Source organism: Dendrobates tinctorius, unplaced genomic scaffold (genome assembly GCF_039654945.1).
Source record: "Dendrobates tinctorius isolate UK_male_01 unplaced genomic scaffold, ASM3965494v1 ptg000122l, whole genome shotgun sequence".
Taxonomy (NCBI): domain Eukaryota; kingdom Metazoa; phylum Chordata; class Amphibia; order Anura; family Dendrobatidae; genus Dendrobates; species Dendrobates tinctorius.
The window spans coordinates 6,763,867-6,781,820 of NW_027361790.1; the positions used below are offsets into that span (position 1 = coordinate 6,763,867).

The following is a 17,954-nucleotide window of genomic DNA, read 5'->3' on the forward strand; positions in this document are numbered from 1 at the left end:
AAAAAAAAAAAAAACATTTCTGCAGGCATGTGCACCTGCGCTGCAGCATAATCACATGGTTACTGTGCACTTAATCCCTTTTGCAGATTTACTTGTGCGGGGGGTGGTAGAAAAAGTAATTTTGAAAATGGCGCCCGCCACACCTGTGCAGTATCAGCTGTTGGCGATCTCTTTAGAGCTGCTACTATGCAAGTATATACAGATATTCAGTGATGGATCAGTGACCTGTCAGCAGTCTGCATTATGAAAACCTAATCAGAGCACCACATACACCAGCCTCGCCTTAGGGCGCGAGAATCTCATTAACACAAAACTGAAAATAAAGATTAAGAAACAACCGCAAGATGGATTTCATCAACCCAGGTATCCTTTTATTCAGTATAACGGCGCCAACATGACACTGCCTGTAGGTTACTGTGCACAATCCTGCTAACAGGTTCCCTTTAAGAATGCGCCTTACTGGTATTGGCCAGAGTAAATGCATCCTAAGCATTGCTGTTCTCTATTTATTTATTTATTTATTTATTTATTTATTTATTTGTATTGTAATTGTCGTTTTTTTCTGTTTTTATAGTGAGCTAAAGCGCAACAGGATAAAAAACATAGATGGACTCGCCTTCCAAGGCCTTGATGCTTTAAAATATCTCAATATCCAGAGAAATGGGATCACGCGGCTTATGGATGGTGCTTTCTGGGGATTAAGTAACATGGAAGTTTTGTAAGTCTATAGCATTTTGTATTTCTGTATTGCATTATTTGTAGTGCCCACAAGCTGCATTTTCTGTAACTAATCATGTGGGCCTAGGTTTGGTACTTGTGGCTGACTGGGAAGGTACATAACACGAGTAGAACAGGCCTATTCTCTGCCTGGAAATCCTATACGCACAATCTATATATCTTGTAGGAAACTTTGAGGTTTTCATTAAGAACAACTTATTAAAGGGTTAACCCACAAGCATACTCTATAGGACATGTAACCAATTTTTTTTTTTACAAGGAAAGTGTTAAATATTATGAAATTGCTTCGTAACCAATTTCCAAATAAAACTCTGTTCAAGGCAATGACAAGCGTCTTAGTAAGACTCTGGGTACATCTAATTCATCACTGCCACAATGGGGGATGAGGCCTACGTTACCACATGTGGTCACTGGTGGTCAGACTAATAACTGTATGTAGGGAAAATATTTCACAGCACTTTACAATTGAGAGGGAACATGTACAAATATCAGACTTTAGAGTAACGCTTCTATCAACCAAATGAGTGCACAAGCTTACTAGTCATAGGAATATGGTGGCGATACCAAAGGTAAAGTGCTTGTATTGTTTGGTTCAGCCATCTTTATAATAAATGAGTAATATCAGCTCATCATCAGCCGGTATCTGTCCAGATAAGAAATGCTGCTGAGTGCATGGAGGGTGTTGGAGTCAGTATAAAATGGACAGACTCCGACTCGTAAAATATATAATATATTGGGTACAGTAGTACAATGCAGGATGTGCTGTAAATGTTTTCATCACTTGGGAAAGTTATGAAATGCCCTATAAATATGAACCTCACAAGAAATGCCCACTTAGTATTAATCCCCCCCAGGAGGATGATGCACCATAGAACAATAATAATTTCACTTTGATGGTAACCCAGGATTCTAACAGAGACCAGGTGCCACACGATGGTACATCAAAATTACAATTTTATTAAATACACGCAATGACATGATTAAAAAGAAGGTACCAGACCAATTAAAGAGACCCAAAATTATGGAAACACAACACTGAGGGTATCTTGGAAAAAGCATTTCAATATGATGCATACATGAGAAGTAACCGATGTAAAAATAGGGAAAAATTGACTGCTGTTAAATAATAGATCTCCACAAAGCATATACAATGGAAGGGCTATCTAGCCCATTGTCCTAGTGGCATTCCCTCCCCTATGATGTCAATATTCCCATGAAAAAAGGAACAAAAATTAACCAAAATGGTTAAATTGGGTGAGAAAGTGAGGGGGGGTGGGGCAATCACCAGTAAATAAAACTGTCCTCAGACATACTAATAAGCACGGTGACCCCACTACCCAATAAATATTCCCTACCAATGTCCTTAGTCACATATGAAAATGCTGGCAAGAACATAATTGTTGCTAAAATGACATACCGCAAGATCAGTGGTGCTTCCCTGGGGTCTCCTATCCCCCGACGCGCGTTTCGCACTGCTTCATCATGGAGGCTTTTAATTTTTGTTCCTTTTTTCATGGGAATATTGACATCATAGGGGAGGGAATGCCACTAGGACAATGGGCTAGATAGCCCTTCCATTGTATATGCTTTGTGGAGATCTATTATTTAACAGCAGGCAATTTTTCCCTATTTTTTTACATCGGTTACTTCTCATGTATGCACCATATTGAAATGCTTTTTGCAAGATACCCTCAGTGTTGTGTTTCCATAATTTTGGGTCCCTTTAATTGGTCTGGTACCTTCTTTTTAATAATGTGTCATTGTGTGTATTTAATAAAATTGTAATTTTGATGTACCATCGTGTGGCACCTGGTCTCTGTTAGAATCCTGGGTTCCATCAAAGTGAAATTATGCCCTATAAATGCCTGATCTGTTCCTGATCCAAGGATCTGGGCTTTCAGTTGAGATGAATCTGTGCTGCCCTTTATGTACATGCTCAGTAGTGATCAGTGCTGTGAGTTCAGAATTCAGAGAAATTGAGGAGTCGAAGTTAGTAGTTTCGGCTTACTGACTAAACAGCCGTGGTTAAACAGATGATGGAAAGGACCAGATTTTGTGGCCAATTTAAGAGGAGAAAATAGAGCAGTTTCATGCTTTGATCTTCTAGGTCTGTGTAAAATGTGTTTTTAGGGCACGTTTAAACTACTTATACTGGAAATTAACTAGATTGTCCATAATGCATTCAAGAAAACTAGCGCAAGGCGAGAAAAGACTTGGAGTTCTGAGCGTAGATGATGCTGCTTCATCAAGGGCACTGTTCAACGTCTTATTAAGGCTGCAGTCGAGGCAAGAGAGGTTTGGTGCAAATTCTTAAGTTTCTTGGTTTTTATGGCCTGTTAATCTATGTATATGTAGTATGCAATGTCTTGAGTGGGCGACAAATAGCAATGTGGGGGGAGGTTGTGGCCATGAGAGTTGGTAAAATCATATACTGGAACAAGGTTGCAAAACTCTTAGGTCTGTTTTTTTTTTTTTTTTTTTTTTGTATGTAGGACACTTGGTAAGCTGTAATAGGCATAAAAAGGAGGTTAGAGATAGATGGACTGATGGAGAGAGTGTATTAGGAGTAGGGATGTAAGTCACCCATGAGACTATTGTTGAATATTCCGATACTGCTAAAATATCTTAATATTTGAACATGAATATTTTTTCTTCTTCTTGGAAAAGAGTCCTATGATCCAGGTGGTTCTCTTTCAGAACTTCCCTTTCAGTTCCAACAATACCTTGGCAAAGCATTGCGTTGTTTTTCTCCTGTTCATTTTGTATCTTTATATATGTGTTTACACTGCATTTTTCCATTCCTCTTTTAAAGGCTGTTGGATCATAACAATCTCACAGAGATTAGTCGAGGCTGGCTGTATGGCTTGCTTATGTTGCAGCACCTCCATCTCGGCCAGAACACCATCAGCAGGATCAGCCCCGATGCCTGGGAGTTTTGCCAAAAACTCAGTGAGCTGTGAGTTGCTTTAATTTAGCTCCAATTTTCACTACAGATTCAATGCCAAAACATGAGTTTCTTACCACAGATTTGTACTTTTTTTCAGAACAGCCATACTAAAGAATTTTTTCTTTCTGACTTCATGTAGACTCTTTATTCAGCCTTCCCCTTTTATGGGACATGCTATTTCAGTTAGGACAGTTCTGCATTAAAATATAGATCAGGTTGTGGGTACAACTTCTTGCTTTTCACACCTAACCGTTCGTTTTTTCTATTTTACAGAGATTTAACCTTCAATGAACTAACAAGATTAGACGAGTCAAGTTTTATGGGATTAAGCCTGCTCGGTAGACTATTTATAGGCAACAACCAAATTAGTAATATTGCTGATGGCGCGTTTCATGGACTGTCTAGTTTGAACACCTTGTAAGTGACCATGTATCTCTTATGAAACACCGATATTAGTGTTGTGTCCTGACTAAATTAATTCATGTTGAAATGCAGCCTAGTCATTCTTTGTGTTCTATGGTGTGGAATAGTTTTGATCTTGTAACAATAAGCTTGCTTGAAGGTATTGGAGATCAATGGTAAGATTCGGCTAATCCTACCATTTGTGTTGAGTAATGTTTTCTTAATTACATGTAAATGGTTAATCTTAAATTGAATAGCTTGAGCTTTAATATACCCTGACAGTTTGCACATTTTTGCACTTTACTTGTGACCAATGAGATCCTTTTGTTTTGTTTTTTTTCTTGTGGCCACATATCCAACTTTCACTGGTTACTCTTGAAGTTTCTGCTTGACAATTTCATAATATATGTTGGTGGTGGTCTGACATTGTTAGGATTTAGAAAAATATTAGGATGTCAGTTTGGACTGAAATCGACTGGCTAGGATATTGTGGTCTGCAATATATATAAATGATATCTGCTTCATCTGATATCTTGTAATCCCAGCCGCTTTTTAAAGCCTTTGGGCCAAACTCATTAAGCATTGTGCACGCCTCTTAATGATATTGGTGCATCTTACAACTGCCGTGCGCCTCGCCACAAATATTAGTCTGCCCACACTGTTATTGTGGTCAAAAAATTCTCAACTATAAAGAAGCGAATCTCCAAAACGTCATTTCAAGCAAATTCAATCAGGATTCCGTTGTAATAAAATTCATACAAATCTAATCTAAAAGACAATTGATAAAATTTGGCTTCTGCAGACCCCTAAAGCATAATAAATGCAGAGCTAGGAAGGGGTTAAAAAAAATTCACTTGTCCTAGGTTTCGCCTGGAGTTCCCCACCCACTTCTCTGGTCACTTTGGAAAGGTTTTGGGTCCCAGTTGTCTGTAGCTAGGCTTCTTATGGTCTAATGGGGAGTAATGCAGGTCTACGGCAATCGTCACCTTGTGCCATCACATGGAGCACAATGCATGTTACCGGGTGAAGCCTAGGTAGTACCAGAAGATGTGGGATCAGCGTAAGAAAGGTTGTGTAGTAATCTTTTTATTAACCTCCTTCATGACCCTCAAAAAAAATCCAGCAAAATAGTGGCCATCGTATTTCAGACAAATTTTTGATTCCAGAAAATTTGTACTGACTTCAATTACAAATCAATTTACTTATCTCTATTCTGGAGAACTGGAAATATTTAGGACCAATCTTCTTGTCTTGAGGTGAATTCAGACTTCGTAAAACACTGTTGTATGGACCATGGTCCACAGACTGACCATGGGTCTTCCGACCTGAACTCGACAGCCGTGTAGGCATACAAGTCAAGTTTGGGCAGGAAAGCCACACCACATCACGGATCATAAAGACAGACTGCTTCCCTGATGTCTGAATTTGCCCATGCAGTGTGATTCTGGAAAACCACCTACAACGCGTTTAATACCCTTTATTTTATTTCACATTATTGACCCTTTTTCACGGAATGTTCCCACCAGCTCTGTGAGAAGCCAAGTTTTAATTACCAATTAAAATTTGTTAGGTTCAAAGCAGGTTAATTCCTCAATTGGTCATTACTATGCATTGCGTTCCTACTGAGAACAGGAAAAAGTTGAGCTTTGCAAAATACTTTAAAAATCAGTATTGTCCCTATACCCCCAAAGAACTCACTAGGGGGGAAAGCAATCAACAGTATCCATTGTTATGAATAAAAGGTCATCTGAGGGCTAATGCTGACCTGTCCTAGGGTTGACTGATTGTTATCAGTGCCTTAGGTTACGCAACCTCGCCTCACAGTTGGAGGAACAATATTTTAGGATTCAGTTCCCAAAAACCTTTACAACTCGCAAAATAAAAGCCTTTCCTGCTTTTTTGGTTTTTTTTTTTTTTTTCAATTGTTTTTTTTTATTGAAAACATAAGTATATGAACATGAAATCAGGACAGAATGCAGCAAATATAGCTTTACATTACGAGTCACAAATATTTAACCAGGCTTGACCTAAATACGGCGATACAGGGTAGGACTACATTATGGAATAAAAGACAGTAGTTCGATAATCATAAGTCAAAAACATCATTATGCGTCAGACTCGCAGGTGAGCAATGCGACTTTAAATTGCTACAACTATCAAGATATCACTTTGATTAGAATTTTAATGAGAAAAGCTTGAGATTAAGAAATACAGATAGAAAAAGGTGTATGTGGGGGCGGTACGTGTATTTCCAAGCTTTATTATTGTAATTAAATTATGCTACATTAGTCCTGCTTTTGTCTATAAACGGACCTAAATTGGGTCCATGGGCGCCAAGTTTCTTCAAATGCCAGTTGAGTGCAGTTTAATGAGGCAACAAGTTTAGCTACATCTCTATCGTGAAAAAAGTGGATACTTTACTGATCCTCACGTGGCTACGTTTCAACGGTGACCCGTCGCCACCTGAGGATCAGTAAAGTATCCACTTTTTTCACATTTAATTTGGAGTGCTGCCTTTTTTTTGATAGAGATATATTAGAATGGAATGTATGTGTATCACCAACCAATCACTAAGCATCTTTCATTTCACCATAACTGTTTAAAAGAAGTTGAGCTGTGATTGGTTGCTATGAGCAACAGTTTTCCCACTCCACGACAACACCTCAACAGACACTGACCGGGTGGGAGAAATCTAGCATCCCCGAAAACATAAGCTCCCAGCCATTGTCTGCCCCCCCCCCCAGAAAGGAGCAGAGAGCACATGACAGAAATGAATTACCCCCTCCAGTGCCCATATACCCATCACACATCCTCCATCCCATAGGCACAACTTCCCTCTTAAAGGGATCTCCGGTATGGAAGTTAGGGCAAATCCCTCAGCGCTCTGATTCTGACCCCAGGCTTCTTTTAGGGATCATTGGTATGGAAGTCAGCAGGGCAAATCCATCCAGCACTTTGCTTCTGACCTCAGGCCTCTCTTAAAGGGATCACCGGTATGGAAGTTAGGGCACTTCCACTCAGCGTTCTGGTTCTGACCCCAGGCCTCTCTTAAAGGGATCCCCGGTATGGAAGTTAGGACCGTTCCATTCAGCACTTTGGTTCTGACCCCAGACTGATAGGATGATGTGGGATATTAGGGGTAGTAGTCCAGTGGCTCTGGCTGATGGGATGATGTGGGATATTATTGGTAGTAGTCCGGTAGCTCTGGCTGACAGGACAATGTGGAATATTATAGTGAATGTAGCTATGCTGAGTGGGTGGGGCTTTACACTGAGTGTGTATATATATATATATATATATATATATATATATGTGTATATATATATATATATATATATATATATATATATATATATATATATATATATATATATATATATATATTTTTTCTCATTAGAATTTGTTATAACTATCCGTAGTTACTATGGCCGGACTCTTCAGCTAGTGGTATAATAAATCTACTTTTTCGAATAGTTGATGAGCGGAAGGAATAGTTGTTGATTTCCAATACATAGGGATTAATAATTTCACTGTCGTCAATATGTGCTTCACCAGGTGAGAGATGCGTTTATGTTCAGGCCAAGTTAGAATATTAACAGTGTTTTGATTTCGATATATAATTATATAATATAATATAATTATTTTTTTTTTTTTTGCGTTTTCAGAGATCTCAAAAATAATGAAATTTCGTGGTCCATTGAAGATATGAATGGTGCATTCTCAGGGCTTGACAAATTAAAAAGGCTGTAAGTAAATCCTTTACTCTTGCTTTTATTGTTAGAGGGCTTCTTTACACTTAATCAGATGTTGAAAGTTGACGAATCTAGCGATCTCTGTGCCTTTAATTTAAATCTATTTTGTAGTATGCTACAGGGCAATCGAATAGGATCGATCACAAAAAAGGCATTTTCGTGGTTGGAAGCACTTGAATATTTGTAAGTCTATTTATTTATTTTATTTATTTGTGACGTGAATGTGCAAGGAAAAAAATACGATGTATTTCCATTTATTTTATTTTTCATCTTTTTAGGGATCTGAGCAACAATGCCATTGTGTCAATGCAGAGTAATGCTTTCTCGCAGATGAAGAGGCTTCAGCAGCTGTAAGGCCTTTTTTTTTTTTTTTTTTTTTTTTTTTTTTTTTTTGTTTTGTTTTGTTTTTTCTTCCCATTATAGTATGATACTGCTCCTGTGTGAAGTCATGCATTAAGTCATTGGCAGCTTTAAAGCCATGCTTTTGTCATTTTTGCGCAAAGCGATGTGAATGTATTTTTGTGATCTTTTTTTTTTTTTTTCTTTCTTTCTATAGGCATCTGAACACATCAAGCCTGTTGTGCGATTGTCAGCTGAAATGGCTACCTCAATGGTTGACCGAAAATAAGTTGCAAACTTTCGTAAAGGCAAACTGTGCACATCCCCAAAGTCTAAAAGACAAAAGTATCTTCTCTGTGAGCACCGATGGATTTGTGTGTGGTACGTTTCTCAAGTGCATGTGTTTTCATGTTTTATTATACTTTTGACCTTTTTTTTTTTTTTTTTTTTTTTTCTTGTTTATATAGAAAACAATATAATGAAAACCTTTTTATACTTTTTATTTGCCCTCACTCCTGATCTTGGCATTGGGGAAAATAAAAGTGAAATAGGCTGTTTGTTTGTTTTTTTTCTATGAATGTTCAATAGCCAAATATGAGTTTGGATGTGTTATGTGTATATATTTGTGTATATATGGATATAGAGATATATAATTAAAATATATATAGATGTACGCACACACACACTCTTGTTTAAAACTATGTGTTGTGCTAGTTTTGACCTTTTTAATCAGGTAGTTGTACAATAATAGTAACTTTTTTGTTTTTCATGTTTTTTTTGTAGATGATTTTCCAAAGCCCCAGATTACCGTCCAACCTGAAACACAGTCTGCAATAAAAGGTTCCAATGTGACCTTTGTGTGCTCGGCGGCTAGCAGCAGTGACTCCCCAATGACTTTTTCTTGGAAAAAAGATAATGAAATTCTACATGATGGCGAGATGGAAAATTATGCTCATCAGCGAGTACAAGGTGGCGATGTGATGGAGTACACCGCTATTCTGAGGCTGCGTGATGTGGAGTTTATCAGTGAAGGAAAATACCAGTGTGTCATCTCCAATCATTTTGGAACTACTTACTCGGTTAAGGTCAAGTTGACTGTTAACAGTATGTATTGCTTTACTTTATGTACCTTTTCTGATTTATGTAGATAGTAATACAAATTGACTTAAAAACTTAATTTAATATTTTAGTGCTTCCTTCATTTACGAAGATGCCAATAGACCTTACTATTCGTGCTGGATCTACAGCTCGACTTGAGTGTGCTGCAGTTGGTCACCCAACCCCACAGATCGCCTGGCAGAAAAATGGTGGTACAGATTTTCCTGCAGCCCGTGAGAGAAGGATGCATGTAATGCCAGAAGATGATGTGTTTTTTATTGTGAACGCCAAAATTGGAGATACTGGTGTGTACAGCTGTACAGCCCAGAATAATGCAGGCAGCATATCGGCCAATGCTACACTGACTGTGCTAGGTAAGCATCTTTTAACAAGTTTATAATAATTGAGTGTCTTAAAGAACAGCTTCAATCAGATAAGAACCTTAAAGGGAACCTGTCACCCACCCCCCCAGGCATTTTTAAGTAAAAGAGCCACCTTGTGCAGCACTAATTCTGCATTCTGTCAATGTGGCTCTTTTATTTAGCGTCCCTTCCACCGCAGAAATAATCCGTTTTTAAAATTGATCAAAAATACCTGAATTTTGACCGGGGGTAGGTCTTTCCCCCTCTGACAAAGACGCCTCACATCCATCACTCATTTCTTCCTTGAGTCTTTGCTACGCCTCCTCAGCGTTCTTTTGAAATCCTGGCTCCTGCGCTGTACTATATTTTCTTGGGCATGCGCAGTTAGCGCTGTCCGTACTGTCACATCACATCCTAGCCTTCCTATCGCGCAGTCGCTTATGATTTATTCACATTGCGGGTCTGGGAATCTTGGGCATGAGAGCCGCAGAGAACTACTGCACATGCCCAAGATTCCCAGCCCCGCAGTGTGAATAAGTCATAATCGACTGCGGGGCAGGTTCACTGGCCGCGCGTCCATGCAGGCGCGATAGGAAGGCCATGATGTTATCTGACAGCACTGGCAGCGCTAACTGCGCATGCCCAAGAAAATACAGTACAGCGCAGGCGCCAGGATTTCAAAAGAACGCTGAAGAGGTGGAGCAAAGACTCAAGGAAGAAATGAGTGATGGATGTGAGGTGTCTGTGTCAGTGGGGGAAAGACCTGCCCCCCTGTCAAAATTCAGGTATTTTTGACCAATTTTAAAAACTATTATTTCTGCGGTGGAAGGGACGCTAAATAAAAGAGCCACCTTGACAGAATGTAGCATTAGTGCTGCACAAGGTGGCTCTTTTACTTAAAAAACGCCTGCGGGGGTGACAGGTTCCCTTTAATATTAAAATGACAACCATTGCGATCTGTAAAATATTTTAGCTTCAGCTACAGGTAGTCCCCGTAATTTAGTTTTTATTGGATAAGTATGTATTTTTGTTTTGCTGTACTGTTGCAGAGAAAAGTCTGTCAATTGGGACAATTTTGTAGGTTTGACTGTAGAAATTGTGTAATGCAGAAAGAGAAAATCTTTTTGGCATAAAACGTGTATGCATAAATTGGATTGGTGCAGTTTGTCATTTCTAGAGTGGACACATCAATACTACACATTTGTAATGTTTGCCTTACTGACAAAGGGTGTGATTCAATATATATATGTGTATATATATTTTTTTTTTTCCTAATCGCAGAAACCCCATTTTTTCTGCGACCGTTGGTAGATCGAACTGTATCAAAAGGAGAAATCACGGTCCTGCAATGCATAGCAGGGGGGAACCCTACACCAAAAGTGAATTGGACAAAGGATGACAAACCATTGACTGTAACAGAGAGACACTTCTTTGCTGCTGGGAATCAACTTCTTATTCTTGTGGATACAGACTTTGAAGATGCTGGAAAATACACTTGCAAGATGTCCAATATTCTTGGAACAGAGAGGGGCAATATACATCTTTCTGTAATTCCCAATCCAACTTGTGATTCCCCTGCAAATGCCACACCATCGTTGGAGGATGACGGATGGGCCACGGTTGGGGTGGTGATTATAGCCGTGGTTTGCTGTGTTGTGGGAACCTCCCTCGTGTGGGTGGTCATCATATACCACACACGAAGACGGAGTGAGGATTGCAGTGTTACAAACACAGGTGGGTATGACTGTGTGGAGCAAGGCAAGAAATAAAAGATGTGAACTTGAAGTTTTGGTTAATCAAATTGCCATTCATCAGTGGTTAGAGGGACACACAAGTTGGAAGAACATATGTTGGGCAATGACCTTCATCTGGCGGAAAACATCTGGGGTTTCTAAGATATACCACAGATTACAACAGTAGATATATTTAGATCTCGAACCACCAGAATACTTTAAATCTCTTTATCTACACATTGTATTCATGTTGTAACTGTAATTCATGCAACCTTATTTTATAGATGAGACAAACCTGCCAGTGGATACTCCAAGCTACTTGTCTTCCCAGGGAACACTTGCCGACAGACAAGAAGGATACATCTCCTCTGAAAATGAAAGCCATCACTACATACCCTCCTCCATGAGTGGTTACTTCTTGCAGCAAAGAGACACTAATGGTATTTTAGACTCTTATTTGAAAGAGGAAATATATCAAAGTTTCTTATCATAGAAATCTGCTTCTTTCTCCTCCATGACTGATAAATCATTCCCCAAATTCTCAATTAATGGATTAAATCTGTATTTAATGATTTACAGATTTTTCCATTACTGAGCTAGGAGATGACAGTAAATTCTCATAACCTTTAGCAGACTCGGTCTGCCTGTAACTCCTCCATAGAATGTTAAAAGCACCAACTATCATCTCCTATCTCACTAATGGGAACCTGTCTTAGATGCAAATTTTGCAGATTTTCATTATGAATTGACAAAAATCAATCCAGGAAGAGAAATGAGCAAATTTCTCTGACTTGAGATAGATTATGAAGTTTCTTTTCCTATTTTTATTGATTTATGGAATAGAGTAACTGTCAGTTTAATTTTTAAGTCATATGTGGCCATAAAAACGACAGTATATGACTATTATTTTCGTATACAGCCATTTTTCCTTGAAAGTCGGTGCAGAGCTCCTTCTGTCTCTAAATTAAATATTTTGTTTTAGTTTTAGATATTTGTCATTTGGATAATGGAAGTGAAGCTGACCTAGAAGCTGGAAACGATCCACTTCATTATCCATATGCGGGCCAGCAAAGCTCAATGTATTTAAAAGGAAGCTTATACAACCCTGAAGGATGTGAAGTCTACCAAGCTAGTAGGTGTAAACCTCAGCAAACCTCTCTGATTTCTAGATTCGTATTTGACAAAAAAGATTAAGTGACTTGTTTTGTCTTTTTAAAGGTTGTACTTTAGATCAAGGATCGGCAACCCTCAATACTTATGAGCCGGATTCTGGAATACAAAAGGACTTTGGATCCTTATACACACAACAAAATGACAATCATTTCATCAATAATTCAGATGTAAATGGAAGTTTTCCTGTGATCTATGCTTTTCCTGGCTCCGTCTGTGACCAAAGTGAAGATAACCGGACTAACACGGAGTCAGAGCCAGATGTTTTTGGAGTCCAAAAGAATTCTGATAAAACGTTGCACATGGGTAAGGTACACTTTATCTTGAATTAAGACTGCTTTTGTTTAGGGCAATGCCACTAGTGGGCCCCTTCAATCACTCATTCCCAATTTTTGCCCCATGTAAACATATCCAGCAATCAAACTGATTTGCAGCTTTCAGGCATGTATGGATATCTGTCAATTGTGGCAGCACATACCTTCCTTAAAACACAAATGTGCTGGTAATAATACTATCAAACTGTATGGGACAAACTATTGGCCGTCACAATTTACAATAATTGCCAAATGTAAGGTGAGCGCCGATCTGTTGATATGTCGTCGAAACTCATTTGAGTTGTTAACTTGTCCATGCAGATTCACTCCTAAAGACATTGCTGCATTGTTGCATTGTATGTCTAGCATGACTGAATCATGTGTTAAAGTACCACTCCAGACTGTTTTGTTGCAGCAGCGTAGTCGTGTCACTAATCTAAGTTCCCTACTCCTTGTCTTATACTTACCAGCTTCTGACTTCCTCTTCAGTCAGCGCCGCTTCAGTCGGTCTTTTGCAGGAAGATCCGGAAGTTGCAACTCAATACAAGCCTATGGGAGCCAGAATAAGGCTCTCAAAGACTTGCACTGAGAGCTTGTGACCGTTTCCTCTGACAGTCAGATGTTGCGGTCATAAAATGGCTGTGTTGGGAAGAGCTGAAGTTGGCGGCTGGTAACTATTACTAAGGTTGGGGGACTTTGATTAGTTTCACCGCTCCAGGGTAAAAAAAAAAAAAAAAAATATGCTGGAGTGGTGCTTAAAATATCACCAGATAAATGAATAGTTATGGACTTGGATCACCACAGTTTTCCTGTACTAGACCAAATGTAATCAAACAGTCAAAAATGTTACAAAATTTTAAAATTAATTTTTTTTTTTTTAAAAAAGTCTCCAATCCCTGATTCTACAATACTGGCATTTTATACGCCATTCTTAAGAGTGCGCTGGAGTAAACTGCACTAATTCAATAAAAGGTGTGCCCTCCCCAATGACTATGGAACATATTTCAGCTGCTGTACACCACCACAAGAAATGTACTCCTGGCAATGACAGGTGTTTCTTTTGTATATTATTTTTTTTATTTTTGTCACCTGCCCTCTGCTTTACCCCCTTCTTGAAATGATGCCAAAGCTGGCATACTGCCAAAACGTCTGATATTTTTGCGCAGGTCCAATTTCCTCAAAATATTTAGCCACTTTTCAAACCGTTTTAAACCATAAAGCTGCTTGACGAATCACTGCCCAAGGACTTATTTATGGTAATTTTTATGTTGCCATCTCTGAATGGATCTAGACATTGGTACTGTTATATGGTAGAAGGGGTCAGTGCTTCACATACTCTAAGGAAGTAATGGCGAACCTTTTAGAGACTGAGTGCCCAAACTGCAACCCAAAACACATATTTATCGCAAAGAATTTAGAAAAAAAAACACTCGTACAGACAGGAGCAGGGGTACCAGACTGCAGCTATAAAGGAAAATATGCTTCCTAACCTGGGATATGCACCCACATGCTTGGCTATGCATAACATCCTGGAATACATGTCCCCTATCCTGATACATGCTCCACATCCTTGTAAATGGCCCTCATCCTAGTATATGCATCTCATTCTGGCATACATGTCCTCCATCCTGATAGATGTTCCCCAATTCATGTATTATGATCCGTCATCCTTGTGTATGCTCCCCCAATACTGGTAATGTCCCCTATCCTGCCGGCGCCACCTTTCAACGCATAGCGGAAAATAAACACTGCTACCCACCTTCCTTTTCCCCTCCACGTCGTCTTCTAAAGCTGGTAGCTGACTTAAGCGTCCAAGCAAAAGGGGGCGCATGAGGTCACTGCCATGCGCCCAGTCGCATGTATGCATACTTCTGCTGCTGGCCTCTGATTGGCCAGCAATGTGTATTGTGGCACACGGACCTGACAAGCTTGTGCGCTTCAATACACTTCAGCTGGATGTGTGTGCGTCCTCGGACGCACATCTAGCTGGAGTAGGGGTTGATGTCGCCGGTCTTCTCACCAGTCAGCCCTGGTCCACTGATGCGGAATGGCGATGGCTTGCATGCCCACAGGGAGGACTCCGCTTGCAGTACAAAGAACACTGATGTATTCACCATGGGATTATATTTTGACCTACACTATCTGCAGGTCCTAGTTGTGTTTTTTTTTTTTTTGTTTTTGTTTTTTTTAAGATTTAATGAGCCTTCTGTAAAATTGGCTTTAAAATTTGTTTCTCTAATTTCCAGGCACATTTGGAAAATCTGTATGGAAGCCCCCTCATGAACCTTTCCCGAAAACATTGGGATGTCTGACCACACACACTAATAGTCGTTCCTCATCGGATATACATTTAGACTGTAACACAGAAGAGCCATCAAGAATTGCTTTTACAGATGAGACTGGGAAAGAACTCGCCAAGCAGAAGATTTCTGACGATCATAGGACTATGTTTTATTGCTATGATATAGACACATAGCAGCTTAGCAATATTTGCATTTCTTAATCCAAAGACTGTAACAATCTACCTCAACTATAGACTTTGCCCAAAGGGAAATAATAATGGATCTGAGTGAATGCAAAGTCACTAGCAAAGGATTTCAGAAAATCTGAAGGAAAAAAAAAAAACTTTGCATAAAATATCTGCTTATTTTAGAGCTTTTGTTTGATATAAAGAGAAAAATCCTGCCATAATTTAAACTGTAAATATTGGGTATAAATATTTTTGTATTTTTATATCAGATTTTCTATGGAAAATGAATAATGTATTCTAAAGAAGTTGCCAAATCTTTTTGGTTTTTGGCTCTTTAAATGTATTGTACATTTGCACAGTATGATGAATAAATAAAAAGGTGCTTTAAATATGGATCAGTGATCGTGCCATATGATCTTTAGAACTATCAATAATTCATATCAAAAGTTTAAATTGTTCAATTGCATACGTAGGGTCAATATTCATAAAAGTGCAGTAGCACTTAGTCAGGCAATGATTTAAATACCTAACCTCCTAAAGGGGATGTCCACTTTCAGCAAAGTAGTCCCCAAAAAATGACAAGACCCTAAAGTACTCATCCTCATGGGGTCCAGCGCTGGCTTCCCACTGCTGCTATGGCCCCGATACATTGATTAGAATGTCACGTCTACAGTGTGCATCATCACTCTACTCTAGCCGCTCAGTGCTCAGGTGACTGCAAAAGTTGATAGCATGTACCACTAAGCTCAGTGACTGACTGGCTAGAGCAGTGTCATCACCACTCTAGTCACAGGGTGCTCAGCGGCACATGCCACTAACCTTTGACTAGTGTTGACTTGGGAGAGGGTGCATACATGATTTTAGTTAGGACTTAAAGGGGTATTCCCATCTTCAAGATACTATCCCAGAAGGTGTAATATTAGAAAATACGTCCAATGAGAAATCTAGTATAGTTCTTCACATTCACTGTCGCTTACCTCATGTAGGACATAGCATTACCTTTAGATATCCATGGTTATGACCACTCATATACTGACAAACAGCACTTACCGATCATAACCATGGATACCTAAGCTTCTGCAATGTCCTACATGAGGTAAGCGACATGGTAAATCTGAAGAGCTATACTTCATTTCGAATTGGAGGTATTTGCTAACCTGATTATTGCACTTACTACATATTGTGATAGGATATTGGATATGGGAATACCCCATTAACACTTTGGGACAACTTCTTTGGTGCATATCACCTTTTATGAAATGTACTAGTGTGGGCATAAAGGACGCTGATAGATATAGAGTAAATGTGATATGTCTAAACACAACTGTTAAAATGCTAGGTTTTTGTCATGTAAAAAAAATCGTAGGCTATCACCTTTCAGGGCTTATCTACAGCATTCTATAATGCTGACAGTCCGATGGGTGTCACAGGTCCAGATCCGGCGCCTCCTATCTTCTTGTGATGCCACCCTCCTGCTTGCTTCATTTTTTTCCCGGCATCGCGCTTCTGCACAGGCGTATTTCTCTGCCCTATTGAGCGCAGAGCAAATTCCTGAAGTGCACAGGCGCTCTGCCTCTCTGAACTTTCCCAGCGCCTGCGCACTGCAGTATTTTGCTCTGCCCTCAACAGGGCAGATAAGTACGCTTGCGCAGGAGCGTGATGCCGAAGAGCCATGACGCAAGCAGGAGGGAGGCGTCACAAGAAGATGGGAGGCGCCGGACCTGCGATGCCCATCGGAGCAGAGTGCCCCCCCCCCCCCCCCCCCCAGTTGAGTATAGTAAAACATATTTTTCTTATCTTTCAGGTCGGATCGGGGGCTTATCTACAGCCTTATAGATAAGCCCTGAAAGGCAGTGACCGAATCTTATAGCGGTCAAAACAGGTGTCAGGTTCGCGTTAGTCACCTATAATCTGTAGAGTTCAATTGAAGAAGAAAAAAAAAAATTCAGGTGGGGAAAAAAAACTAAAATGCGGTTGCATGCATGCACATCTTTGATCTAAAACTTTGTTGAAGTAGCCTTTAAATTTGACAGCATTCAGTCTTTTGGGGTAGGAGTCAATCAGTATGGCACATGTAGACTGGCCAATCTTTTCCCACTCTTCCTTGCAGTATCTGTCAGATTGCGAGGGCATCTCCTGTGCACTGCCTTCCACAGGTCACGCATAGATTTTCGTTTGGATTTAGGTCTGCTCTCTAGCTAGGCCAAACCAGAAATTTGATTGAAATTGTCAGTTACATGCCGTACACAGCCAATACATGCCAGACTTTCCTTCAGCTGCTTTACTGTTTTTGTAGGCCTCTTGGCAGCCTCCATGATCAATATTCCTCCTGTCACCTAATTTTGATGTATATGCATTTTTCTAGGTAATGTCACTGTGTGGTGCCTAAATGAATCCACTTTTTGATGAGTCTTCCATGTTCTATGGTATAATGCCTTGGACACTTTCTTGTACCCTTTTCCTGACCACTTACAGCATCAAATAGATCTGTGTTGAAAGTTGCTTACGGACCATGGCGTTTGCTGAACAATGCAAATGAGAAAATTTCATGAAAAAAATCCTATGCAAACTGCTAAAACTTTATGGAGGTTTATTGGAATCACTGTAAATGATGGCAGCTGTGTACTAT

The 17,954-nt window shown here is 39.5% G+C and overlaps 1 protein-coding gene across 1 annotated transcript in view; it reads left to right on the top strand.

The window, feature by feature from the left end:
- Positions 1-15,718, top strand: part of LRIG3 (leucine rich repeats and immunoglobulin like domains 3) — a 36,636-nt gene extending 20,918 nt beyond the window's left edge. Inside the window, exons 6-19 of the mRNA XM_073541527.1 lie at positions 575-718; positions 3,551-3,694; positions 3,959-4,102; positions 7,753-7,833; positions 7,951-8,022; positions 8,118-8,189; positions 8,396-8,559; positions 8,962-9,282; positions 9,369-9,650; positions 10,920-11,372; positions 11,656-11,811; positions 12,354-12,503; positions 12,590-12,847; positions 15,102-15,718. Coding sequence (XP_073397628.1) covers positions 575-718; positions 3,551-3,694; positions 3,959-4,102; positions 7,753-7,833; positions 7,951-8,022; positions 8,118-8,189; positions 8,396-8,559; positions 8,962-9,282; positions 9,369-9,650; positions 10,920-11,372; positions 11,656-11,811; positions 12,354-12,503; positions 12,590-12,847; positions 15,102-15,331 — 2,671 coding nt within the window. The 3' untranslated portion in view covers positions 15,332-15,718. The remainder of the gene's footprint in view (positions 1-574; positions 719-3,550; positions 3,695-3,958; positions 4,103-7,752; positions 7,834-7,950; positions 8,023-8,117; positions 8,190-8,395; positions 8,560-8,961; positions 9,283-9,368; positions 9,651-10,919; positions 11,373-11,655; positions 11,812-12,353; positions 12,504-12,589; positions 12,848-15,101) is intronic.
- Positions 15,719-17,954: the final 2,236 nt, after the last annotated feature.